Below are 26,512 nucleotides of genomic sequence, written 5' to 3'. Positions count from 1 at the left end.
CCCAGCGCCGCCATGAGGCCTTCCTGCCCGGAGCAGCCGGGATGGAGGGCTGCCACCTGCCCCGCCCATGCCCAGGCCGTGGCCCCTGCCGACCCGTTCCCGGCCACCCGTCCTCACAAGCACCGCCTGGGCTCCTCTGAGAAGTGGATGCTCGGGTCCATGTTTGGGGGCTTGTGCCTTGCACGCAGCACCCTGTCCAGCCAGAGGTGAATGCGGTCCCGTGACGCGGGACATCAAGGGCCCCAGCCGCTCCTGAAAACAGCGCGGGCGGGTCTGATGTTTTCATCTCCCCGTTGATCTTACTGGGCAGCCAGCGTGTCCCCGGGGATGAGCCTTTGCTAATTGGTCCAAGTCGCAGAGCAGAGGGTGGCGATGAGGGACCCACCCCTCGGCTCTATCACATCGTCCCTGACTTGACCACTGGGTCATGCGTTTCAACGTGGGTTCCATCTGGAGGTCTGGGTCTTGAAAGGATCACCAGGGGCCTCACGTCCTCACGGGCACCGAGGCAGCTCCAGGCCTTCCAGGAACGGGGAGGTTTGGAAGGTCTGCTGACCAGGCTGCGTCCCCGCCTGCTGGAGGGTGTGGGGTGGGCACACGTCCCCCATCCAGGCGCTCTGCACAATGGGAACACGTGGATGGACATCTCAGCCCTTCTCTCCTGGGAGGGGGTTTGAGTATTGGGGGTCCTCCTTGGGGGACCTGAATCGTGCATCGGCCCACCCAATACAGCCTTTGGAGCTGAGCACCGCACTCGCTGTCGGGGCTGCCCACCGGGTCTGGCGAGCGATGCCCGCATGTTTGGTCACTCAGAGCCCAGCAGCTTTGGCTCCTGCTACGGAGGCTGGGAACCTGCACTGCAGCCTTTCACACGGCCCTTTACGCAGAACACAGCCACACAGCGTGTGACCTCCCTTCGGTGACAGAATCACACAGTAAGATCCTGCCAACTCCAGGACGTCCGAGTGTCGGGGGCAGACACCAGGTGAGAGGCTTAAGTGGGAGGCTGGAGACCCTGTCTCCATGGGTAGTTTTTCCACTGAAAATCTATTAACGAATTTCACGGCCGTCCTCGCCATAGATTGAAATCGTACGTTGTTTCCTTGGGTCAGCTGGCACGGAGAGGGTTAGGTGAGAGATCGAGGTTCTCCTTGAATCTGCACCAATTTGAGATGATGTCCGGCACTTCTCAGGCTATATGTCTGCTCCTGAAAGCAGGTCCAGCACACAGCCAGGATCCAGCCACTTGGTTACTCTGGAAATGCCGAGGCGGTACTTACTGGAATTTCTGTATTAATTTCTGGTGCGAGTAGGAGGTTTTGAGCCAGGGTTCCGTGGTTCACTTTTATCAGAAAGAGGATAGAGGTGCCCCTCTTGGTTTCTCTATTGTGGAAATAATGTACACGTGCTGAAAATGCTTTAATCTTCTTGAAAGAGAGGTATTTTACAAATCCCCAAATAACCGCTGTCAGGATGAAGTTATTAGAACTCGTTTTCCCTTGAATTTACTAATTACCACTAAAGGGAAAACTTATTTTCTCAGAAACTCTACTAATTGCTTAGATTCCAAGATCGTCTAAGGAGACATCAACCTGTGTTTTGTTCCAGCCACAGCACTGTGCAAACAGCTGAGGAATCTGACTCAGTTTTTGGAAGAGCTTATTGTCAATGTTGTTATTTCGCCGAGAGCAGAAGACGACGCGGTTCGGTGTGTTCAGCAAAAGCTGACACTGCTTTGCTCCTTCTGTCACTACTTCTGCACCTTCTCCCACCGTCGTCGGGCAGTTTTGGGGCCCTGAGCCCCAAGAGCCGCCTTCCCACCCCCTGCCATGGGGGGCGGAGCAGGTCGCCGCTGTGCGCTGGTTCCTGGGGGATTCAGAACTGTTTGAGTCCCCACTGAGCACGTTAATGACATGGGATTTACAGCTACTAAGGAGGCTGTGTGTCTTCAGGTCAGAAATTTCAAGGAACAGATAGGCTGTCATCACCCTTGATGGGCCAGGGGACCCGCTGCGGAGCAGGGACGCGGGTGTCCTGCCTTCCGTCCACGACTTTGCTGTGATGTGCCCCTCACGCCATGGACCTGCGGCTCCTCACCAGGGAGGGGCTCTCCTCATCCGTCCCCCTCACGCCACACGTGCTCCCTGGCCACCGCGTCCCCCTCCCCTCCTGCCAGGCCCCCGCAGCGTCATCCCTGTGTCATCAAAGTTGAACCGTGTGTGTGTGTGCATTCTTCGAGGGAGTTCCATCTTCTGAGGTACGCCTTTATTTTTGTCTACATGTGGCCTAAGTGACAACAGTGAAGGTTTAAATCTGACATTATACATTACGTTCTGAAGCCGTGCTTACGGGGAGCTTGCAGGCCGGGCGGGGAGCGGGGACCAGGCTCAGGGCCGCCTCGTTCTTCCTGTCCCGTCGCCGTTTCACTTGAGAACATGTCTGCCGTGAAGCAGATGCTCAGCCGCCCGTCCAGCCGGCTGGGCCCCGCGTGTTGGAGCCCGAGGCGCTCGGGCTGGTCCAGCGGCCCCGCGGCTCGGCGGGAGAGGAGCCCGCAGCGAGGGCCCCAGAACTCGCCGCAGGGGTCGCCCTCTGGGGGCATCTCCCATTGCCACTCCGTGTCTCCGCAGGGAACGCGCGCCCCGGCTGCCCACGGGGAGCCGCGGGCCGTGGTCCCGGTGTTAGGACGCCGCCTCAGAAAGAGGCCAAGCGCCCCAGGGCAGGGCTGGCGGGCCGCCGCTTCCCACGCCGGGGGCGAAGGCCGCGTCCCGTGCCGGCCACCCCCCACCGGGGTGTCCTCCCGGCCCGCCGCCGCCGGCTCGCGCGCCTCTGCCGCCCGGGCGTGCGGGGCGGCCACGGGCCGGGCGCGCGAGGCCACGCGGCGCTGCGGTGCCGCTCGTGCGGGGGCTCCGGCGCGGGGGACCCTCGGTCTTGCGGGACGCCCCGCCCGCTCGCCGCTCCGGGCCCCCCGGCCGCCCCCGCAGCGGCCGCGCCTCCCCCCGGGTCGGGCTGGGCCGGGGCCGCCGTGGGCAGGGCCGCCGGCGGGCGGGCGTCTCGGGGCGGGAGCGGGCGCGGGCCGGCCGGCGGGCCCGCGTGGGGCCGAGGCGCGCGCTCGCCCGGGGGAGGCCCCCGCAGCCGCGCGGAAGGCCGCGGAAGGTCCACGGTGCGAGGGACGCCCCGCACCCGCGTCTCCCGCCCGAAGCCGCGGTCGGCGGGGACCTTCCCAGGCCACTCGGGACACCAGCCGCCGTGCGCCGTGAGGGCGCGTCTCTCCCGGGGGGCACGCGCCCCGGGGACCCTCTGGGCGCGCCCGGAGACTGGCCGGGAGGGGGACCTGGGGGGCCCGCCGCATCTCAGAAGCGCAGGCGGGCGGTGCCAGAGGCCGAGGCGGGCCCCGGCGCTCCTGCAGGCCTCCGAACCCGGGCCCCAGCCCCTCGGCTCGGCCCGCGCGCGTCTGGACCCGGCGGCGGAGGCGCAGGAGCGGCCGGCGCGCGGGGCAGGGCGGGCCGGGGCCGGGGGCTGCCCGCGGTCCCCGCAGTGGCGCCGGTGCCCGCTCTCCCGCGGCCGCACCTTCGCTCGGTCCGGCCCCCGGCCCCCGTCGGCCTCGCCCGCCCCTGCCCGCTCTGCCCAGGGAGCTCCCTCCGGCGCTGCCTGGCCTGACGTCGCGGCCCCGATGCGCCACCCTGGGCGCTGGTGAGAATCGCCCGGAGCCCCCCAGTCCGGCGTCCAGGCCCCCTTTCCAGAGCCGGGACCTGGGCTGCCCTCCCCCGAGGCCCTGGCCCTGGCGCTGCCGGTCTGGTTTTGACCTCTGTGATGTCTGAAGGCTCGCCGGGGACCCCGAGGGGAAGCCCGGGTTGTGGCTCCGGGGTGGGGGGCCCCGGCCCGGTTCTTGGGGCTGCAGGGAAGTCTGGCTCCTCCCGGCTGAACCCCGAGTCCCGCAGGAGGAGCCGAGGGAGCCGCCCGACGGCTGCCTGGGGGTCTTGGCTGCGAAGGAGGTGCTCCCGGACCTGCCGAGGCCCTGGGGTCGCCCCTGCCCGCACGCAGCCCGCAGCGGCCCGGACGCCCCTCCCGGATGAGGCTTTGGCCTTAGAGTAAGGGGCGGGACCTCTGACCGCGCCCCGGTCCACGCCGACCAGCCCACGGGTCGGAGGCAGGAGGATGCGGGGAGAACGCGAAGGGCTGGTGGGCCCGGGCCGCCCATGCGGAGGGTGGGGCTGCCGGGAGCATCTGGAAATCTGGCTTTCACCTCGAAATCTCCTGATTTTTTAACAGGAACATATCTTAAAAGAAACAATGAGCGGCCAAATGAAACACACCTGCAGGCCCAATAAGGGTCACTGGCCCAGGTTTGCAACCGGCCCGTCCCCTCCTCCGTCCTTCCTGCGAATCCAGCACCGCTCATCGCTCCCTGTAAACCACGCACGGGTCTCGGCTCTTGGAATAAAGCTGAGATGGAGGTGGCAAAAGTCTCTGCTCCCGGACCTTGCAGATGACAGCGGAACCCTTGCCCCTGTAAAAGCTGTGAGCAGGGTAGAGCCAGGCGTGGTGACATGTAGGAGGGCATCTCGGTGGAGAGGATCCTCCGGTTAAAATGGGAACCAGAGGGGCAGCGAGTGCAGAGGCCCCAGGTGGCGTGAGCAGCCTTTCTGTGGCAGCCTCGGGGGGCGCAGGGAGGGGCTGCTGCAGGGGGTCCCTGGGGGAGGAACGGCGGCTCTGATGGTGTTTGAAGAGTTGGCTCCACTGAGAACAGAGGCTGGACCTGCAGCGGCTTGGGCTCCAGCTAGGGGCACAGGGAGAGGAGGGCGTACAATGCATTTTGGGGTTGAAGTTGCTGGGCCAGTGGTAGAATCTGGGGTGGGATAAAGAAAACGCAGGAGGCGAGGGCAGCAGGAAGCGTGGGGACCACCTGGCCACCCCCACCTGTGCGTCCATCCACAGACACAGCCGGATGCCTGGAGGTGAGATCAGGGCTGTGGGCGAGCACCTGTGACATCACAGGACTTGTGGGGGTGGAGAGAGGTAAGGGTGTAGGAGGAAGCCAGCCAAGGGGGAGCTTGCAGGCCGCAAGATGCAGGGGCGTGCGGTCGGGGATCAGAAGGAAGGCGACCTTCAGAGCCTGGAGCTAGATGCCTGAGAAGTGACCATGGGCTCTGTGAGGTCCTCTCCTCCCTCTGTTCCTGGATGCGTTTCCTCACGGGTTGGGCCCGATGTAAACGTTTGAGGCCCTAACACTGAAAAGACAGTAAGTCTCCCTCCCACGTGTAATTCAAATACAAAAAGATTTTTGGAACAAAACAAACTTTAAACTATGATGAAATTTTTAAAAATTCCCCTAGATTTTCCGATTGCAAAATTCTTGGTAAGTTTGTGCAAATCTTTTGTTGTTGTTGAGTCTTGGACGTGCCTGCTTAGCTGGTGTCTGAGCAGAAGCCTGGGTGCTATTGGGGCAGTTAGTTCTGGAACTGCCAGTCGGCCCCTGGCTGGACCTGCCACCTCCCCCATGCCAGAGCTCTGCTGATGGGGTGACTGTGTTAAAAGAAACATAATCACCCCACCCACAGGTTCCCCGGGGAGCTTCGTGGGACCCGAGAGTTAAGTTCTGGCAGCAACAAGGCTGGTAGAGTCGTCCAGGGATTTGTCCTCCACCCCCAGGCGCCCCCTCGTCTTTGTTCCCGTGACTGGTTCCACCTAGAATATTCTGTTCGCCACATGTGGAAATCCCGCCTTCATTCCCGGAGATCTGGGATGATATCTGCTCATTTCTGCGTCTGTGGACATCTGCGCTGAATGGTGTTCAAACGCTGGGATTATTTCAGAAACGCACCTATTTGTTAACCATGCATCTCTGAGGTTTGCCAAGGATGTGCCCTGAGACTTTGACCAACCTCCCAATTTATTGCCCTCTGGGACTTCCTGGGAGGTATTGTTTGCTCTCCCAACTTTTTTCATTGTTTACCCTAACAGTAAACACTTAAAACATTATTTAACTGAAGTATAATTGACTTACAGTATCATATTAATTTGTGTGTATAACGGAGGAGTTTGATATTTTTATACATTTCGAAATGATCGCCGTGAGAGGCTAGTTACTGTCCGTCACCACATGAAGCTGTGACAACATTGTTGGCTGCATCCCCTGTGCTGTGCATCTCACCCCCAGGATTGACTTGTTTTGTAACTGGGTTTGTGCCTCTTAACCTCCCTCACCCATCTCGCATCCCACCACTCCCCTCCCTTCTGGCAGCCACCTGTTTGTTCTCTGCATCTGTGACTGTTTCTGTTTTATTATGTTTGTTCTTTTGGTTTGTTTTTCTTTTTTAAAGCTTCCACGTGTAAGTGAGATCATATAGTATTTGTCTTTGTCTGCCTGACTTATCTCACTTAGCGTAATACCCTCTAGATTCATCCCTGTTGTCACAAATGGCAGTTTCATTCTTGTTTTATGGCTGAGTAATGTGCCGTTGTATATACACACCACACCTTCTTTGTCCATTCATCTGCTGATGGTCACTTAGGCGCTTCTGTATCTTGACTATTGTAAATAATGTTGCAGTGACCATAGGGGTACTTAAATCTTTTCAAATTAGTGTTTTTGTTTTCTTTGGAAAAATGCCCAGAAGTGGAATTGCTGGATCATATGATAGTTCTATTTTTAGTTTTTTGAGGAACCTTCATACTGTTTTCCAGAGTGGCTGCACCAACTTACATTCCCACCAACAGCGCAGGAGGGTTCCCTTTTCTCCACATCCTCGACAAACCTTGTTATTTGTTGTCTTTTAGATGATAACCTTTCTGATAGGTGTGAGGTGGTGTCTCATTATGCTTTCAATTTGCATTTCCCTGACAATTAGAGATGTTGAGCATCTTTTCATGTGCCTGTTGGCCATCTGTTTGTGTTCTTTGAAAAAATGTCTATTCAGGACCTCTGCCCAATTTTTAATTGGGCTGTTTGTTTTTTCAATGAGTCGTAGGAGCTTCTTGTGTATTTTGGATATTAACCCCTTATCGGGTATATCATTTGCAAATATCTTCTCCCATTCAGTAGGCTGCCTTTTTGTTTTGTTGATAGTTTCCTTTGCTGTGCAAAAGCTTTTTAGTTTGATGTGGTCCCATTTAAAAAGTTTTTCTTTTCTTCCCTTACCTGAGGAGACATAGCCAAAAGATATTGCTAAGACCCATGTCAGAGGGCATACTGCCTGGGTTTTCTTCTAGGAGTTTTATTGTTTCAAGTATTACATTTAAGTCTTTAGTCCATTTTGAGTTTATTCTTGTATATGGTGTGAGCAGGTGGTCCAGTTTGATTCTTGTGCATGTAGATGTTCAGTTTTCCCAGCAGCATTTGTTGAAGAAGCTGTCTTCCCCTCACTGTATCATCCTGTCTCCTTGGTTGCAGATTAGTTGACCATAGGTGACTGGGTTTATTTCTGGGCTCCTATTCTGTTCCATTGATCTATGTGTCTGTTTTGTGCCAGCACCTTACTGTTTTGATGGCTGTAGCTTTGTAGTGTGGTTTGAAATCAGGGAGCACGATTCCTCCATTTTTGTTCTTCTTTCTCAGATGGTTTTGGCTATTTGGGGTCTTTTGTGGTTCCATAAAAATTTTAGAATTATTTGTTCTAGTTCTGTGAAAAATGCCACTGATATTTTGATTGGATTGCATTGAATCCATAGATTGCCTTGGCAAGTATGCTCATTTTAACAATATTAATTCTTCCAGCCCATGAGCACAGAATATCTTTGTGTTGTCTTCAATTCTTTCATCAACGTCTTACAGTTTTCTGAGGACAGGTCTTTTACCTCCTTGGTTAGATTTATTCTTAGGTAGTTTATTCTTTGTGATGCAGTTGTGAATGGGATTGTTTTCTTAATTTCTATTTCTGATAGTTCTTTAGCATATAGAAATGCAACAGATTTCTGTTTATCAATTTTGTATCCTGCAACTTTACTGAATTTATTTATTAGTTCTAATAGTTTTTTGGTGGAGTCTTTGAGGTTTTCTATATATAGTATCAAGTCATCTGCAAATAGTGACAGTTTTACTTCTTCCTCTCCCTTTCTTCTTTGATTGCTGTGGTTAGGACTTCTAATACCATGTTGAATAAAATTGGTGAGAGTGGGCATCTTTGTCTTGTTCTTGATCTCAGAGGAAAAGTTTTCAGCTTTTCACCATTGAGTATGATGTTAGCTGTGGGCTTGTCCTAAATAGCCTTTATTATCTTAAGGTACATTCCTTCTATACCCACTTTGTTGAGAGGTTTTGTTTTTGTTTTTGTTTCTGTTTTGTCATACATGTATGTTAAACTTTGTCAAAGCTTTCTCTGCTCTGTTGAGATAATCATATTATTTTTTAGCATTCAGTTGTTAACGTGGTGGATCACATTGATTGATTTGTGGTTATTGAACCATCCTTGCATCCCTGGGATAAATCCCACTTGATCATGTTGTAAGATCCTTTTAATGTATTATTGAATTTGGTTTGCTAATATGTTGTTAAGGATTTTTGTGTCTATGTTCATCAGTGATATTGGCTTGTAATTTTCTTTTTTTGTGGTGTATTTGTCTGGTTTTGGTATCAGGATGATGCTGGCCTTGTAGAATCAGTTCAGAAGTGTTTCTTCTTCTGCAATTTTTTGAAATAGTTTGAGAAGAATAGGCATTAAATGTTTGGTAGAATTCACCTGTAAAACTGTCTGGCCCTGAACTTTTGTTTTTGGGGAGTTTTTTTTTTGTTAATGAGTAACTATTTTTGACCATGTGCTGATAATGTATGCCTATTTATTTATAAATGTTATCCATAAACAACTGTTCTAACATATCTACATTATAAAGAAAAATGTAGAATTTTACGTGAGGTATCTTATTCCATGTAAAATAAAAATGTTAATATTTCCTTTCATGTGCTGTGGGTTTTCTTGCAAGTTGTCTGGAGTTTAAGCCACCTGGTGGACACTGGAGGTGCTGAGATGGGGCTGCTGGTGGCCAGCGGGCGGCACACAAGTGCCAGGGGCAGGTTTTAGCCCAGGTGAATTACACCCTCTCTGCACCTTGAGGCCTGTTGGTGAAAACCAGAACTGTCTACATGAAATCTAGACTTTTCCAGGGTCTGCTATGGCCCTGGAACAAGACCCCATAAATACTGCTATTTGCGTGTGTCAGTTTTTCTCATTGGACTGTAAGCTCCTCAAGGCAAGGCTCTGTGTTGCTTGTTTCACAGAACGCTTAGCACAGTGCAGGGGGTACTTGACTGTCCTGTGTCTGATAGAGGATTGGGAAAGAATCCAAAGTAATATCAGGAAAAAGTGCTACGGAACAGCGTCTTTCCATGATAAATCAGTCCCAGATGTGATATTTCTTTGTGCTCATCAAATAATACAATACACAAAGTGTGTTATATTAAATAAATACGTATCATGTTTATATGCTTACATATATGTGTATGTGTGTAAATATGTAAAAAAATGAACTAAATTGTCTGGAGATTTCATCCAGACTAGTTACATAACGTGTGGAACCTGTTGCAAAATGAAAAAGTGAGACCCTGTTTAGAAATCATGACAGTGTTGGGGGAGCACTGATCCATGACCGAGGGCCCCTGAGCACGCCCACCCTGAGGGCAGATCCCTGAGCGTGGGCCTCTGAGTGTGGAGTGTGGGTGTCCTTGTGATTTGGGGCCCCCGTGGCTGCCAGGTTGCATGCTGTGGGGCTGGCCTGATCACACTGCTCTATTTCAGCTACAGTCACTTAAGCAGAACCAAGCTGAATCTGCTGCAATCAGACAGCTTCAAGCTCTCACCTGTGTGACTTGGGACTGATCAGTATTGCACAGTGCACCAGCCGTAAGCTGCCACCCCTCAGCTCCCAGTCCAGCCTCCATGTTCTGCTCTGAGGTGCTGACCTGCAGACCACATGTCTGTCCCTTCAGCTGCTCTGCTGGACACTGATGGGAGGGCTGCCAGAGGGAGACCAGGAGGCTGGCGAGAGGGGGGAGCTTGTGGCCTGTGGCCTGCTCCTGCCTCTGCCTGCATCCCCCCAGCGATGCTCGCTCAGCAACACAAGAGCCAGTAGCATCGCCCGCACATATCACCCTGGTAACGCATCACTCAGCCTGCATCACTGCTGCAATGCTCTTTGAACCACGCGGCCACAGCAGCTCCTTCACCCCGTTTGCAGTTTTCTGCCACCTGCAGAACCAGCACCTCACGTGCTGCCTCCCCTCTGAGACCCTGACAGCAGCTGGCGTCCCCCCTGCCCCCCAGGCCCTGGTCCCTTCCTGAGTTGGAACAATTCCAGCTCTTCCCTTTGTTCCTGGAATCTCCTCTCTAAGGAGCTAACAACCGTCTATCGAACAGTTCTTTACACCAACAGCTCTTTGAATTAGATTCTTCTGCCCTGACAGCTGGTGCTGCTTCCACCTCCTGGCTGTGTCCTGACCGCACCCCTGGGACTCACTGAAGGGACGGGCTCAAAAGCCTTCACTGTTGGGACATCGCACCTCCCGAGTGGGAAAGGCAGCAGCCCAGTCAGAGAGCAGTGTGGATGCCCGGCCTCCTCCGTGCCACCTGCATCTCCCTCTGTGCGAGGGTCACCCCGCTGGACCTGTGTGGCTAAGGCCGAATGTCTTTGCTTTAATAATTAGAGGTCAATGGCATGGACAAGGCCCCAGGACCCTCTCAGACGATGCCTGATGCGAGGAGACCTCCGGGGTCGGGATGGAATGGGCTGGCCCAGCGTCAGGTGCTGCTGTGACATCTCCACCCCACGACAGGTGGGAGAGCGAAGTGCAGTGTCCACTCCCAGGACAGGTGCCTCCGCACAGCACTATTTGCTCTTTTGAGAAAAGACATAGAAAGTTGATAACAGTCCAAGCCATGCTAAAAGATAGCCGTTCCGGGGAGTATGTGTGCAGAAAAGAGAGACAAGGGCCCGACTCCAAAGAAGCCAACACAGGAGGAACCGGCAGAGGTGAAGAAGCCTGCGGGAGGTGGGAGTGGGCCGAGGTCCAGTTTACCTAAACAAGGGCACCAGCTGCTCCCTGGTCGTGAGGAGGAGGAAAGGACCCGGAGGTGGAGCCGGCCTGTGTCAGCACCCTGGTCCCGGCAGGGCAGTCAGAGCAGCAGCCGCGGCCGTTCCAGACCCACGCCTGTGCGGCCACCTCCATCTCTCTCTGTGCGTGGACATGATGAACACGTGTGTTATGTATACATACATTTATAGACATGTGTGTGTCGTTTTCTATTTTCTAAAATTTAACTTTACTTTGATATTTTAAAACACATGCAACGCAGATGCAGACAGAGCTGCACACGCCCTCCAGGCACCCTTGCACTTGGGGGGCCATCACTTGGCGTGGGCCCCGCGTCCTCGGTGTGGCCGCTCCTGTTCTCCTCTCACCTCTCCCTTGTGCCCCTCTCTTTCTGTGTTGGAGTATTTTAAAGCTCTCCCAAAGGCCATCTCATTTCAAGTAAATACCTTGCTCGGATTTCTCACAGATGAGGACTTTCTTCCCAAGAAGCAGCGAGGATGTATTGCATGCACATTGACTGCCTTGTGTTGGTCCTGGACCTTGAGGGAGGTTACTTTGGGACAGAGAACCAGCAGGGAGGTTAATTTGGGACAGAAAACCAGAGGGGAGCTGTTTCCTGGAGCAGCACAGAATCAGGGAACCAGCTTTGACTCCACGTTGGTTTTATAAGCACAATTAGATACATGAGAAAATAAGCAATGCCTACTCTTCTAAAGAGTGTCTTTTAAGAGAGATTGGTTTGCTTCTCCACTTGCAAGCTTATCTCGCAGGCTCTTCCAGTATTACACGAGAGAGCATGTGTGAAGCTCAGAGCCTGATGCATAGCCACAGCTCGGGGACCGTGAGCTATATTGTGACTGGGGAGGACATCCATGTGTCCCATTGCCTGCATTCTGTGAGCCTTCTGTAGGCACCTCATACTCAGTGACCACACAAGTCTTTTGCGCTGCCATTAGCCCTGTTTTATACTGGGTTGGCCAAAAAGTTCTTTCGGGTTTTTTTCCTATAAGATCTTATAATAACATAACATAAAAGTGGTATGGAAGACCCAAGATCAAACTTAGATTGTCATTTTTTCTACTCTATAAGGATAAAGAGTAACATTCTTCTTCCTTGTTTCTTTTTTTTATTGATGTATAATTGACTTACAGTGTGTTAGTTTCTGGTGTACAGCAAAGATATATATGTAGATATATATATTCCTTTTCAAATTCTTTTCCATTATAGGTTATTACAAGATTGACTACAGTTCCCTGTGCTATACAGTAGTCCTTTTTTGCACATGCAGTGGTGAGACATTAACTCTGAGACTGTGAAAAGTTAAACTTATAAGTTGTTATGACTTCAGCTGCCACACACCCACACAGCTATAGGAGGAGCTACAGACCAGACCCCCATAGAGGAATTAACATGCAATGTTAAAAAGCATTCTAATAATTATAAGAAAGATAGGAAAGGGGAAATAGAGGAATGAAAACACAGGGACAGACAGAAAAACAAACAATAAAATAGTAGACCTAAATCCAAGCATACCAATAATTACATTAAGTATAAATGGCTTCAGTGCTTTGTGACGAACTAGAAGGGTGGGATGGGGAGGGTGGGATGGAGGCTCAAGAGGGAGGGGATGTGGAGATATATGTATAAATACAGCTGATTCACTCTGTTGTACAGCAGAAACTAACACAACATTGTAAAGCAATTATACTCCAATAAAGATGTATAAAAAAAGTACATGAAAATTATAAAAATTTTCAAAAATAGTATTCAGCAACAATAATTAGTTTTAAGACCTTCTGGCTTTAGAATTCTTGTTTTATGCAGATTGATACTTTTGTGGATTTGTAATTTATATTAGTTTTATTCTCTCAGTTTAATACTGGATTTTAGGGTCTGAAGTGACAAGGATATTGACTCATACTTAATCTATTTAACAGGGTCAGCTAGAATGGGGATTCTTTTTAAAATGCCTTATTTTGCATTTGTTTTTGTTTTGAAGTAGGGTTTCAATTAGTATGTACTAGTCAATTACTAAAACTTTTGCTTATTTTGTTTACTATTTTTTTTACTCCAAATGTACACTCAAAAATTTAATTTTTGTAATATATCTGTTTACATGCTCAGCTTCAAATAGGACACTCCTACTGTTTCATAGGTAATATGAGGTAGAATGAAAATAATTATAAACTAAAAAAATACAAAATAAAAAATACAAAAAATATAAATGGCTTAAACATATCAATTAAAAAACAGAGATTATTAGATTGGATTTTTAAAAAAAGACCCAACTGTACTGTCTACAGGAAACCTACTTTAAGAATAATGATGTAGAAATGTAAAAAACATGTATCATGCAAACTTCAATATTCTTTTTTGTAACTGCAGTGGTTACACTGAGTCAAAGTAGGCTTCAGAAGAGGAAAAATTACTATTGATAAAGGAGATGACTAATGATAAACTGGTTGATTCATCAAGGAGACATAACAACCCTAAATGAGTATGAACCTAATAGAGGAACTTCAAAGTACAGGAAGTATAAACTCATAGAACTGAAAGAACCAATGAATCAATAATTATAGTTGGAGACTTTAATGTTCCTTTATCAGTAATTGATAGAAACTGAAAAACACTAATGAAATAAATCAAAGACTGTCTAAACAAATGGAGAGACATACCATGTTCATGGATTGGAAGATAAAACTTGGTTACCATGTCAGTACTCTCCAAATTGAACTATAGATTTAACACAATTTCAAAAAAATTTCAGTAGGATTTTTTATGCCTATAAATAAACTCATTCTGATATTTACACAAAAGCCAAACAAACTAGAATAACTAAAATAATTCTGAAAAAGAACAAAAGCACCATCTGCTTTTAAGACTCGATCTAAGGCTACATTAATTAAGACAGTGTGGTATTGACAAAGGAATAACATACATCAGTACTTGTATGAGGATGTGGAGTAACAGATATTCTCATATGTTGCTGATGACAATGCAGATGGTACAGCTACTCTAGAAAAGTTTGATAGTTTCTTATAAAGCTAAGCAGGTGTGTATTATAACACCCCAAAGCTCCACTCTAAACTGTAGAGAATGAAAAGCTTATGTAGCTATAAAAACCTGTACACCAATGTTGATAGCAGCCTTATTCATACTCTTCAAAAACAGGAAATAAGCCCAATGTCCTTCATGCGGTATATTCATATGACAGGAATATGACTCGGTGGGGAAAGCAGAGGCTGTGGACACCGCTGCGCCGTGGGCACATCTCACAGGCATCATGCTGAGCAAAAGGAGTCTGTCTTACACCGTCTGATTCAATCTACGCGACCTTCCAGAGAAGGCAGGACGGTCGGGACAGGGAACATATCAGGGTCAGGGGAAGGGGATGGGGGAGGGTGCGACTGCAGGGCTCCACCAGGACTGTCTCGAGGCTGGTGGACTGCCTTTGTGGTGGCTGGTTACCTGAATCTACAAAGGTGTTAAAACGCATAGAACTCTACAGCCCAAAAAGGTCTATTTTATTGTACAAAAATAACTATTCTACAAAAGTGTTAAAACTCATAGAACAGTGCACCAAAAAATGATCTATTTTATTGTACATAAATTTTTAGAAAACATACGGAAATTGGGAAGCATCTACTTTTTTAAAGCTGTAAAGTTATGTCCTGATTTATCACTCGTCATGTAGTAACCCTCGTCGTAGATGATTGCTTTTTTTCCAGCGCAGTGAGTATCTGTGTGTGAGGCACAGACTTCTTAGATCAGTCGTCTAGGGAAATTCAGTCATTCTTGCCAGCCACGGATAGGGTTTCCCCTTCTCAATTGAAAAAGATTTTGCTTTAAATTCCTTTAGGGTGTGTGGCGGAAAGAGTAATGGCCCCTAAGATATTCATGTTTTAATCCTCAGATCCTGAGAATATGTTAGTTTATATGGCAAAGGGTAAATAGGCAGATGGTGTGACTATTGCCAATCAGCTGACCCTGGGTTGCCTGGCGGACCCGGGTAACCACAAGGCCCTTAAGTGTGGGAGCCGGTGGTGGAAGAGGTCAGAGGGGTGGGACGTGGGGAGGACCCGTTGGCCATTGCTGGCTTTGGAGGTGGAGGAAGGGCTGTGAGCCAAGGACTGTGGGCTGTCAGAAGCTGGAAAAGATGGAAAAAATAACAAGGGTCCTGCCCTGGAGCTTCCAGAAGCAGCACTGCCGCTGACGGTGTCTCTAGCCTAGTGGGACCTATTGAGGACGTTCCACCTGAGGATCTTTGATAACGCAATTTGTGTTGTTTTAAGTCACTGGGCTGGTGTTATCGTCACAGCACGAAGATGCTGACGTGCTGTCTTGTCGGCCTTGACCGCTCCAAGCATGGTCTTGGGCCACCCGCTTCGGTCCCTCAGGCGTGACGGGACGCTCAGAGCCCTGGGCCCCGTCCAGATTCCAGGGTCAGAATCGTAGGTCTGGGGCCCAGAGACGGAAGCTCCTGGGGGTTTCTGCCCTGCTGCAGGGGGCAAGAGTGCACAGCCCTCTCTGGGGCCAGGCCACAGGCCATGATCACCCTCACCCGCACGATCTTGCTGGCTGCAGCGCGGTGGCCGGGATCCCATCATGGGTGTAAAGGACTGAACCTGGGCTAGAGAGACAGAGCCCTTCCGGGTCATCACCGAGCTCATCTGCCAGACGACTTCGCCCCGTGTGTCTCGCAGAAGCTCACGGCCGCCGATTACCAGTCACGTTCAGGACCCTCTCCCGGCCCTCGGCCCCCTCCCCCACCTTGGCCCTCCTCCTTCGCTCGGACTGTGGTTTGCAGGATGCAGATCAGTGCTGCGCAGGCAGCTGGAGGCCCGATCACCACCCCATCCCCTCGGGGTAGCTGCCCCGGGGCTCATGATAAATGAACTGGAAGGAAGACGTTTCGCTCCCAGCACCCTGCTCCGTGCACGCCAGCCGGTGGGTTGTAATTAGTTAATTAGACGCTGGGGCTGCCAGAGGGGCCCCTAGGGTCACCGAGTGCAGGCTGCTCCTGGAGCCGGCCAGGAAACCTCTTGGAATCCGTGGGCGGGGCCGCGAGCCCGCCCACCAAATGCACCGCCTTTTCCTTTTCCTGGAAAGGTCACTGGGGGCTTGAGATAAGTACCTGGAGGGTTTGTGTCTAAATCCCCGGACATGAAAAGGAGACATGGACGCGGCTCCTGCAGCGGCCTGGCCTCCGAGGCGAGGCGGCTGGGACAGGTGTGGGCGGCATGGGGGGCCCGGGGGCTTGCGAGGAGTGGGCGTGGCAGGAAGAGGAGGGGGGGCACAGAGGCTGGTGGAGAAAACCACCCCGGAGAGTCCCTCAGACCCGCCTTCCGGCCAGCCTGTGCCCGCTGCAGAGCGCTGCCTGGCTCCAGCTGGAGGCCAGGGGTCTGGAGCGGCTGGTGCTGCCGAGGCCGCTGGACCAGGGGGCCCTGCAGGAAGGGGCCACGCCTCGCTCCCCAGGGCTCCCCCCGCACCCCCCCAGGGCGGGGGCTGCCTGCGCCTCCCGACGTGACCTCTGCCGCGGGACGGTGGGGACCCGTCTCCTCACTCTGGCCAAAGGGACCCCTGAAACCTGGGAATCGGTCCCGGCTCTGCCCCAGCTGGAACCCCTGTGGGGGGGGTCTCCGTGTGCTGGGGGGGCAGGTCTGGGCTGGGGGGCTGCCGGCCCTGCGCCCTCCTCCCCCACCCACTCCGCCCCCTCGGCGTGTGCTCCAGCGCCCCGCGGCACGCCCAGCAGAGGGGCGGCGCTGGCCGGAGCCCCCCGTCGGGTCTGTTTATTAACTCACTGGCGGCTCCGTGCCTGCACCCACCTGTCATCACCAGTTTTCCATATAATCGTGTCATCTGCAAATAGGAACCGCCTTCTTCACCTCCTTCCAGTTTCTGTACATCCTTTCTCTCTTTTGTCCCAGTTGCTTAGCTCATTCTTTGACAACATTTTGTGGTTGACCTGGGCTTGATCTGATTCCCGTTTGGTGAGTCTGGGGTGGCCCTCTGCATCACACACACAGCGTTTCTTGGGTGACTTCCTGGTTCTGGAAGGAAGGAAGCCTGTTTTATCATCTCCACATTTTAAATATGTTTTCACTGTAAACCGCTTTCCCCTGAAATCCGTCTGACACACAATAGTTTCAGCAATGACGGTTCCCTTACGTCTACTCTTTTTTTTGCAGCTATTTCCACCTCCATGGGAGACCCCGAGCTTCTGATAGGAAGATATTCAAACAGTGACCACCCTCCTGCCATTTAAAATATTGGTTTTTTCCTCATGATGGGGAAATATTCAGGACAACTCTGGAAATGGTTGTGTTTTTCTAGGGTCTAAGGACCTGTGCTACAGTTGGGCACAATTGTGGAGCTACAGAACACGCGTCTCCTGAAATGTATCTGCCACTAATTTTGCCTGAACCTTCGACCTTCTTCTTCTTTCTTGGATGAGACGGGGCGTTCAGAGCAGACATCTCCGGGCTGAGTCCCGGCACGAGCCCCAGTTCTTCCCTCCCCGGTCGCTCTGACTCCCGTCTGGGAAGGTGCCCTCCTGGGATGTTGTCCACGGGGCATGGGTGGGTCTGACCCGCCTGATCCCAGGATGCCCCCCCCCACCACGGGCTCTGGCTTGGGAACGTTCTCTGCTGTGGCACACGTGGCTGCACGAGCGCGTGGCCTAGTGGTCCTCTCCTCCGCGAGGAGACACCCGCTCCCCGAGAGCTGCCCGGGAGCCCCAGGCACACGTGCTGGGAGTGACACACGCAGCGCGTGGGGGCGTCGGGGGCGGAGAGGCTGCACACTCCAGAACGTGCCGTTTCCTGGAGGCCGGGGGCGTCTTCGCCTGTGAGCCAGGACACCTGCCCTTTGTCTGGTCCCGGACAGGAAATGCCAGCTAAGCCACAGCCCGGGGCTACCCGTGGGTCAGAGGACAGGCGATGCACACGTGTCACGTGGGAGTGGTCGTGTGGGGCGCCTGACCTGGGGTCCACCCACCAGCCACGTTTCAGTTTTGCTGTAGGGTCTCCCTTCTAAGTGATCAGCCTGAATAGATGCGTCTGCCGCCCCTGTACTCACAGACGATGCCTCCCACTGCACCGGGGCTGGACCTTCTAGAAGCCGCTGCCCTCGAAGCAGCTGCCCTGCCGTCAGCACGGACGCATGAGGGTCCACCCAGTGAGCTGTTTCCCCACCGCTCGCTTGGTGCCTTCACCCAGCCTCAAGCTGCGGAATTTGTTCCCTCTCCTGTGGCCAGTAAAGAACGCGAGGAAGGGAAACCCGGACTAGGCAGGGGTGCCTTTGTGAGGACAGCGCCCGGTGGCTTCGAAGGAGGCTGATGCCCGTGGAGTTCATTTAGTCCAGCCGGCAAGCAGAGCGTGGGATCTGGACCAGACTCGGGTCTACCACAGCCTCCTTGTCTCCAGAGGCTGGTGTCTAGCGAGACCGTCTTTCCTCAGGCGTCCCTTAGTCTTGGAAAATGTGGAAGGAACGGGTCCTTAGAGAGTGCTGACGAAGGGGCCCTGGGTGTTTACAGAGCACCAGGCATAGTGGTGTGTTTTGAGTGGAATCACTTGATCAGCTGATTTACTGGGTCTTCAAGTATGAGTAGCAGGCAGTCTCTGGTGAGAGCCCCGTCCAGCACTCAGGAGGCCCAGGGTCACCCCTGGGAGGGACTGGCTGCCTTGAGGACAAGGCTTTCCCCACATCCTTGACTGTCTTCCTGAGCCACTGCTTCCTAGAAGACACAGTTGTCAGGCTGGAATACCCGGACTTGTCCCACCTACTTATTCTGTTTCATTAGAGATTAATCAATGCAGCAGAGGCAATCGGCCGTGTTGCTCAATAGCTGGTCGTTGAATTGTCCTGAATTAAAACCCAAGGCTGATTACCCTGAACTCTGGTAGACAAGACGTGCATTGCAGCAAAGGGCTTTATTTCCACCTGCTCTGGGCTGGCCAGTCTCCATACGCCTCCCTCGGACGTGGACACCCTTCCGGCTGCTCCTTCGTGGCCATACCCCTTCCACGTGTGGACTCTGCTCACCGACCTCCAGCGCTGCACCCAGGCCCTCTGCCCAGACCTGTCTCTTTGTGAGGCTCTCGCTGACCCTGTGAGCCCAGGATGACTGTCCCCTCCCTTGGCTGGTTACATTACTGTTATTATAGCTATTGTGCAGTGGGTATAAATTAACAGTGACGACTGCGCAGTTTCCGACTTTTGAGGCTTTTTTCCAAGAAGAAGACTGGTTGTGAAGGAAGCCTAGGTTTTCGCCCATGAATTGCCGCCCATGTAGTGGGCAGTTGACAGATATGAGAGCAGAAACTGTGTCCTAGGACCGCGCATGGACATCACGTAGTGAGGGGTTTAATTCCAGCTGAACAATCAGGAGTCCGTCGTTCACAGCATCTTGGCTTGGTGCGTGAATGACAGGTGCGGGTCGCGTGACCGGATGACGAGGCCGTGTAACTGCAATGGTTCTTCCTCTGAGAAGAGTCATCCGTCGCCCTCTCTTCACTCAGCCGATGTATGGCTGAAATCAGTGTAACTGAGTTACTGCACGCAGAATCGTGTGAGGGGCACCGGGAAGCTGACTCTTCTGAGAGCCCTCTGTGGTCAGAGGAGCTTTGCTCTGGGCCCGCTTCACCTGCTCCTCGTGGCTGCGGCCCCAGGGCCCCTCCCTGGCCCGGGTCCACGTTCATTCAGACTGTGCTGCCACGGCTGCAGCAAGAGAAGCCCGCTGCTGTGAAAAGGGAAACGTTTTGTGGTTTGGCTTCCACTTTGGGCTGATGTTTTCCACCAAGAGGAATGACAGTTTTACCCTTCAAAGATTATATCAAATAGGAGTAAAATGATCAGCTGAAACCGAACAACAAAAGCAAGAGAAGACAAATATACCTGAATCACATGTTTGTGAGGCAGAGGCAGCTGTGTGTAAACCAGAGAGTAAAAACAAGGAATATCACTTTATGCAAATATACGTTTTGAAACTTATTGGAGAGAAAGCACAAAGGGAAATTTTTCATATGCAAATGAAAGCTAGTTTTATAAAAATATTTGCACATGCATTAAAAAGCCCCAGATTTAGGGTGTGGTGATGTTGAAATGGACTGCAACTCCTGCTCGTGGCGTTTGACGGGGTCCCCGCAGCCCTGCAGCTGTGCGGCCTCGCTGGTACCTGGGGCGTTTCTGCCCCGCGGCTGAGCTCTCTGCACCTCCCCGCCGTCTGTGAGCGCCGCCCGAGGTCTCGGGGCCCGGGGCCTGCGGGGGAGGAGCCGTCCTCCTGAGGCAGGGTCCCCGCGGGCGTCAGCATGGTCCCCGAGGGCGCGGCACCTTCCTTCTGTCCCTGAACCAGGCTCTTCTCCAGGGGCACCGGCTCGCCCGGGAGCTGGACCCAGCCGACTTGGTGGGGGCAGGCCCCTCTCTCCCTCGCCCCCCCAAGCAGTCTTGTGTATTTGGAACCTCCCACACTTTGCTGGCCTAGCAGGCAGACAGCTGCTCCGCCAGCAGCTCGGGGGACCATGGCTCCCAGCTTGGCACCAGCAGGGTCTTCGGAAGGACACGGGTCAGTGTCTGAATTTCTGCTGAAGCTGGAAGGCTGTTCCAACGCCTCCTTTGCACTTTTTCTCCTCGGTGTTGAAATTAAGATCGTGAAGGGATAGTCAACACAGTTAAGGTTTAAGAAGATGGCGCCTTCGGGACCCAAGTTGGTTGTTAATTTCTGTTAATATAAGACTTTCAAGTTCAGTGAATGCAAAAGTGAGATACCGCTTGCGGGTCCGTGTTTACATCAGTAATAGAGAGAAGTCCACATGGCTTGACTTGAGCTAATTCTATTCTTTATTCAAAATATACCCTGGCATTTCTGGGTGGGACATTCTTAAAACACAAATGCACTGAATTTAAAAACAGGGAGCAAACATGAATACGTGCAGTATACCCCGTAGCTTTCTGCTGAAGTTGGAAGGCTGTTCGAACGTCTCCTTCCCATTTTTTCCCTCTTCTCTGGCTCTTCAGCCCTCATGATCCCACCTTTCCTGAGGTTACTTGGCTGAGGATGTGAAATCATACCCATCGCTGTGGCCCAAGTAACCCCCAGGGTCTTGGGAGCCAGAGGGTCCGGGTGGGCATTGTTGGGAGAAAATGAGTAGAGACCAGCCGACTGGTCAGGAGGAAACTGGGGCCAGCGCCTCAGAGGGGCGTCTGCAGTGGCCCCAACCCGTGAGCCGGCTCGGGCCTGAGGCGGGGCAGGGAGGCCGTGAGGGGAGATGCTCGCGGGAGCCTGGGTCTCCTCGGCGCCGCGCGCGGACAAGCTGGGGGTGCTCCGCGTGCACTCCGCTCGAGGGGCCTCCGTCTCAGCAGCTCCGGACGAGGGGCTGGTAAACGGCCGACAGGACGAGGGTCCAGAGACTGTCCCATCCTGTCCCCGTCCCCGTCCCCTGTGGAGCTCCCGCCAAGCCTCGATCCCACTTTCCTTTGTGTTGACGTGTGTGAGCTCTTCCCTGGGGCAGCGTCTCTCAGCTTTAACAGGCAACAAGTCACCTGGGTATCTTGTCAAAATAAGACGGACTCGATGTGCCCGAAGTGGGGCCGAGGTTCTGCTTCTACCCGGAAATTCCCAGGTGACGGCAGCTCGCGGACTCCAGGTCCTGGGGCAGGTCGGTGTGCAGCAGGACGGCCAGCACGGTGTCAGCATGTCGTGGACGCCACGGAACCCTTGCCTGAGTGCCCAGCTGAGGGGAGCAGTGTGGCTGCAAGGACGGGCCCTGAATAGCAGGATGAAGAGGCCTGCACGGTTCCACGGTTAAGACCTTGTGGTCACACGGGCTTCCCTGGTGGTGCAGTGATTAAGAACCCTCCTGCCAGTGCAGAGGACTCAGAGTCAGTCCCTGGTCCAGGGAGATCCCACATGTTGCGGAGCAATTAAGCCCGTGCACCACAGTGTGTGCTCTAGAGCCCATGAGCCACAACTACCGAGCCTGAGTGCCACAACTACTGAAGTCCGTGCACCTGGAGCCCGTGCTCCACAAGAGAAGCCACCGAACTGAGAAGCCAGCGCACCACAACGAAGAGTAGCCCCCGCTCACCACAACTAGAGAAAGCCCGTGTGCAGCAACGAAGACCCAACGCAGCCAATAAATAAATAAAATAAAATAAAAATAAATAAAAAAATGTTTAAGTAAAGAACTGTGGTCACAGAGGTGACCTGTATCTACGATGACATGAGGGGTTTGGGGCATCCTATAAACTCTGAGGCTCGCGTAGAGAGGAACCCAGATATCCCCCATGGTTCCCTGGCTGACAGAGCCCAGGGTTGGGTGGACATCACTCTGTCCACTCGGTTAGAAGTGTCTGTGCAGCAGCTGCTCTACCCTGATAGGCTGCAGAGAGCGTGCTCTGCTGTCCTAGTGTGTGCTCGGTGCTTAGTAGGGGCTCAACAAATATAATTTAAATGAGAAGGAAGGAAAAACCCAGAGAAGAAAAAGCCCAAGGAGAGTGATGCGTGTTAAGTCAGGTCTGAATCCAGGTGCTGTGAGGATGAGGAGGCTGGACTGAGCTCCCCAGGGAGTCAGGGCCAGGGTCCCCGTGGCCCGCCAGGGAGCTGCGCGCAGGCCCTCCCACGTGGCGCCCACGGCCTCCTCCCTCCCGGGCCCTGGCCACGCTCCCAGCTCTGCAGCTCAGGGACGTCAGGCAGCAGGCGACTGTCACCCTCCGTCTGCCCCGGCCTCCGCGGCTGCGGTGGGGAGCCCGCTGAGCCCGGGTCTGGAGCTGGCGCAGCCCCTGCGGTGCTCTGCCCCGTGGTGGCCCGGGCGGCGGGCTTTCTCCGCGACGTGTCCCTGGCTCTGCGGCTCCTGCGTCTCTGTCCCAACGGCCGAGCTCTGCTGGGCGGGAGAGGAACCAGCCGGAGGCGCCACGGGGGAGAAGCGGCTGCCCTCCAGCAAGGGCCCCTGCAGCACGAGGGTTTGCCACCCCGAGAGGCGGCTCCTGTGAGGTCTGGTCTGAAGACACCGTCAGTCCAGCTCCTGAAGGGATTTCTCGACTTTCAGGGCCGACATCACCCAAGCTGGTGTCCGGAGGGAACACCCGTGGGTCGTGGGAGTTCTGTGTGGTTCACCTGGGCACCTCTGAACATCCTCCAGTTCTGGGCGTGTCTCAGATGGTTTCCTGGGGGAGTGACTGAGTGATCCAGGATCTGTGCGTTTCCTAATTGATGCAAATAACCCGTGGCCTAGAGAGGGCCAGAGGCACCCCTTCAAGCGCCTACTTGTAGAGTGAGGGGGCTTCCACATCCGTGCCTGAGGCGAGGGGGCCCCTGTGAGGGACCCTCGGGGCTCGTCGCCCCGTCTGCACGGCCCGTCCACGCGGGAGGGCGAGGTCTGCGCTGGTTCCCAGGTCCCGTGGGGTTCGCAGCTGCGGGCTCGGCGGAGGCGGGGCCCCTCCCCTGAGCGCTCTGCCGGGCGCTGCTGTGGACGGCGCTGCTGGTCCCTAATCTATTCCTGGAGCTCACGGTGAGCGCGGGAGAAGCGGAGGCGCCGGAAAATCCCCTTGCGGTCTGTTTGGGTGACGGGCTCAGGAGTCCGTGCGGCTTCCTTAAATACAGTCATTTTCAAGCTGTTTAATGGTTTGCAGCGCGGGGCGGACAGGCAGAGCTGCTGCCCAGCCGCTGGCGTGCGCTCCCTCCCGCTCCGGCAGCGTCGCCGTGGCGCGCACTCGGCCTGCTCTTCGAGCCTGAGGTTTGGTGAATGAGATAAACGTGGGTCGTAAAGGCCGTTTGTAGAGATTCCAGATTGTTTTTGACCAAATCCATGAGAAGCACCCCCAGATCCTTTGGCTTTGCAGTGTGTTTTGGGGTATTGTTTTCTTTGCTTTTTTAAAAATCAGTGACACCATAGTTTGGAAATTAAAAGAGTTGATTCAGATCTAAGGGAGGAAAATCTACATGCTGCGACTTTGTCAGGTAAACCTGGGCGAGGCTGGGGCCCCGACTCACGCTGCGTCCTGGGGCACCGCCTGGAGCAGGCAGGGCTCGGTGGACGTGTGCTGGATGGTGCACGCGGCACCGGGTTTGGGCCCTTCCTCCGTGTCGGTGGTGCTGCCTTACTCCGCACACCCCATCTCTTCACGGACCGGGGGCGTCCACGGCCCGTGGGTGCCAGAGGGACGGCGGGAGGGGTGGCTCCTGAGAGTTTGGGGTGATGACGGAGCGAGGTGAGGTTTGGGAGGCCACAAAGGCTTTTCTCCTGGACGGGAACTCAGTGTCTTATTTTGAAAGAAAATGACATGCTACCTAAACGTGGATGGAGTTTGGAATGAGGAGCCGTCTAAATCGGCAGCCAGGATGGGTGTGAGAAGTTATGGCGACGTGCTATCAAGGTCTCCTGTGCGCACGCCTCCGTGGCTGTCGTGTTGGTCTGTGTGGCCAGTAGAACTTGCAGAGGGGATACTGCGTGACGTCCCGGCCTGGACTCCCGCTCGCTCTCACCTGCAGCTCCTGCTCCCAGAGACGCCGCCGGCCACCTTGTGAGGATGCCTGTCACCCTGGGGAGAGGCCATGTGGCCAGGGCTGTGGCCTCCTGCCACTGGCCGTGGCCGTGTGCCATCTCGGAAGTGGGTCCTGGGTCCTGTCAAGCCTTTGGGTGATTGTGGCATCATGAAAACCAGAACCACCCAGCAGAACCACTCCCAGACTTCCGTGAATCGTGTGACTAGTAAGTATTCGTGGTTCAAGCTGCTATGCTTGGGAGAATTTGTTATGTGGCAACTGGTAACTGGTGCATGGTCAGCTGGAAGCAAACAACCTGGCAACCTTGCTGGGTCCCTTCCAGCCCCTGACCCACCGTCCCGTGCAGCCCCCATTGGTGTGGTTTCCCCTCTGGGGCCTGACCCTTCGCCCGTCACCTGTGAAGTGCCTGTGATGAGGACATTCAGCTGGGCCAGGCTGCACTTCCAACAGCTGCTCTTTCGGGGCGGTTAGGGGACACGCATTCCTCCGGGTGCCTGCACGTCATGGAGCATCTTAGGGATTCTCCATCTTCAGAATTCTGGAGGCAACCAAACAAAAGATGGAAATTTTAACAAGTATTGTCCCAAGTAAAGCACAATTAAAAGTTCTAAGTTAGTAACACAAAGCTTACAACTTCATTTCGTCTGGTTAGTCTCTTCCAGATAAAGTTTCTAGGTAGGTTAATGCATGTTTTTCCCTGTCACCTCTAGACTCTATCAAATAAACATTTTTGGACCTGAAAGTCTATAAATAAAACAAGCATTCCAGGGACTGGTCCTGCTGTCTGAGGTGGTGACGTGTGCCACGTGCGGCTGTTTAAAGTTAATTAAAATGAAATGAAATTTAAACTTCTGGCGTGCGGTCTCAGTAGCCACGGGGCTCGCGCACCTTATCGGGCCATGCAGACTGGAGGACATTTCATCACCAGGAAACGTTCTGGTGGGCAGTGATGCTCAAAGGATTAGCGTTATGAGTTCTCCTTCTGAGTGGCTGCCACCTTGGCCTACAGTGGCTGTGCCGTCATCCTGACCCTGCCGGGCCCAGATCTCAGAAGCGGAGCCGGCAGAGGGCGGGTTGGCGTGGAGCACAGACCACCCGGAGACGGGAGAGGCTGCATCAGTCCCCTTCCTATTCCCGCGAGGCGAGGCCGTCTCCGTGAGACTCGTTGCAGGATGAACGGGGAGGCATACACTCAGCAGGTCGTATTGTAGGGGCCGTAAGCTGCCTTGACTCACCTTGTACAGAGAATTCCATCTTTGACTAACGAGCTTGGCCTGAGCGCCGGGCTTTGCAGAGCTGACCGCCCTGACATCTCTCCGCAGCATCTCCCTCTGCTGTCTGAGCTCAGGGAGAATTGGGCTGCTCTCAGCACCGACGCGTTTCCGGCGCGTGTCTGAACGCCTTCAGCCAGTTTGGGAGCCGGGCTGCCCGGCCGCGTGCTGAGCCCCACGCACCTGTACCTGGAGGGAAGCACGTGCTCTTGCCCTGAGGGTCCCGTGATGGCTCCTTGTCAAGTGTAACAGATCTACCGGCGGCCAGCCGCACCCCCAAACCCACGGGCCCACTTGGGCCCCCACATCCAGCCGCTGTTACCCTTGCCCCGTGATGGCCGTGCCAACGGCTGCCTGTTGATCTCGGGCATCAGAAGGCACAGCTGAGCTCGTCCCGTGTGTTGGTCACGGAGGGCAGCTTCACCCTGACCTTTCTGCCCTGCGTTACGCGCCCCCGCCCTTCTCCCCCTGCCACAGGCCTCTTTCTCTCCTTTGCACTTGAAGCCCGATTTTCTGCAAGTAGCAGCATCGGGGCCAGGAGGCTCTGGGTGCCGGGTTAGGGCAGGGCCCCCCATGCCTCCCCCAGGTCTGCACCTGCAGCCGCGCCGGCTGAGGGAGAAGCTGTACGGGGTGGGGGGGCCTACCCGCTGGGGTTTCCCTCCCGTCACGGCGGGTGGCCACGCGCGGGGCTGCGTCTGGGCCGCGGGGACTCAGGGTCAT

The 26,512-nt window shown here is 53.9% G+C and overlaps 1 protein-coding gene across 1 annotated transcript; it reads right to left on the bottom strand.

Moving 5' to 3' along the window:
* Nucleotides 1-494: 494 nt before the first annotated feature.
* LOC130855544 (collagen alpha-1(I) chain-like) lies at nucleotides 495-26,512 on the bottom strand. The gene is made up of 14 exons (XM_057739313.1): nucleotides 26,437-26,512; nucleotides 24,009-24,114; nucleotides 23,526-23,746; nucleotides 23,283-23,428; nucleotides 22,727-22,965; nucleotides 21,626-21,805; nucleotides 21,237-21,393; nucleotides 20,196-20,405; nucleotides 16,155-16,644; nucleotides 15,582-15,650; nucleotides 15,354-15,518; nucleotides 2,350-4,254; nucleotides 724-779; nucleotides 495-617 (listed from the first exon to the last, which is right to left on the bottom strand). The coding sequence occupies exons 1-14, from the start codon at nucleotides 26,510-26,512 to the stop codon at nucleotides 495-497; spliced, it is 4,143 nt and encodes a 1,380-aa protein (XP_057595296.1).

Source organism: Hippopotamus amphibius, chromosome 6 (genome assembly GCF_030028045.1).
Source record: "Hippopotamus amphibius kiboko isolate mHipAmp2 chromosome 6, mHipAmp2.hap2, whole genome shotgun sequence".
Classification (NCBI taxonomy): Eukaryota; Metazoa; Chordata; class Mammalia; order Artiodactyla; family Hippopotamidae; genus Hippopotamus; species Hippopotamus amphibius.
The sequence above is the reverse complement of the archived record's forward strand: the minus strand, read 5'-3'. Positions and strand labels throughout refer to the sequence as shown.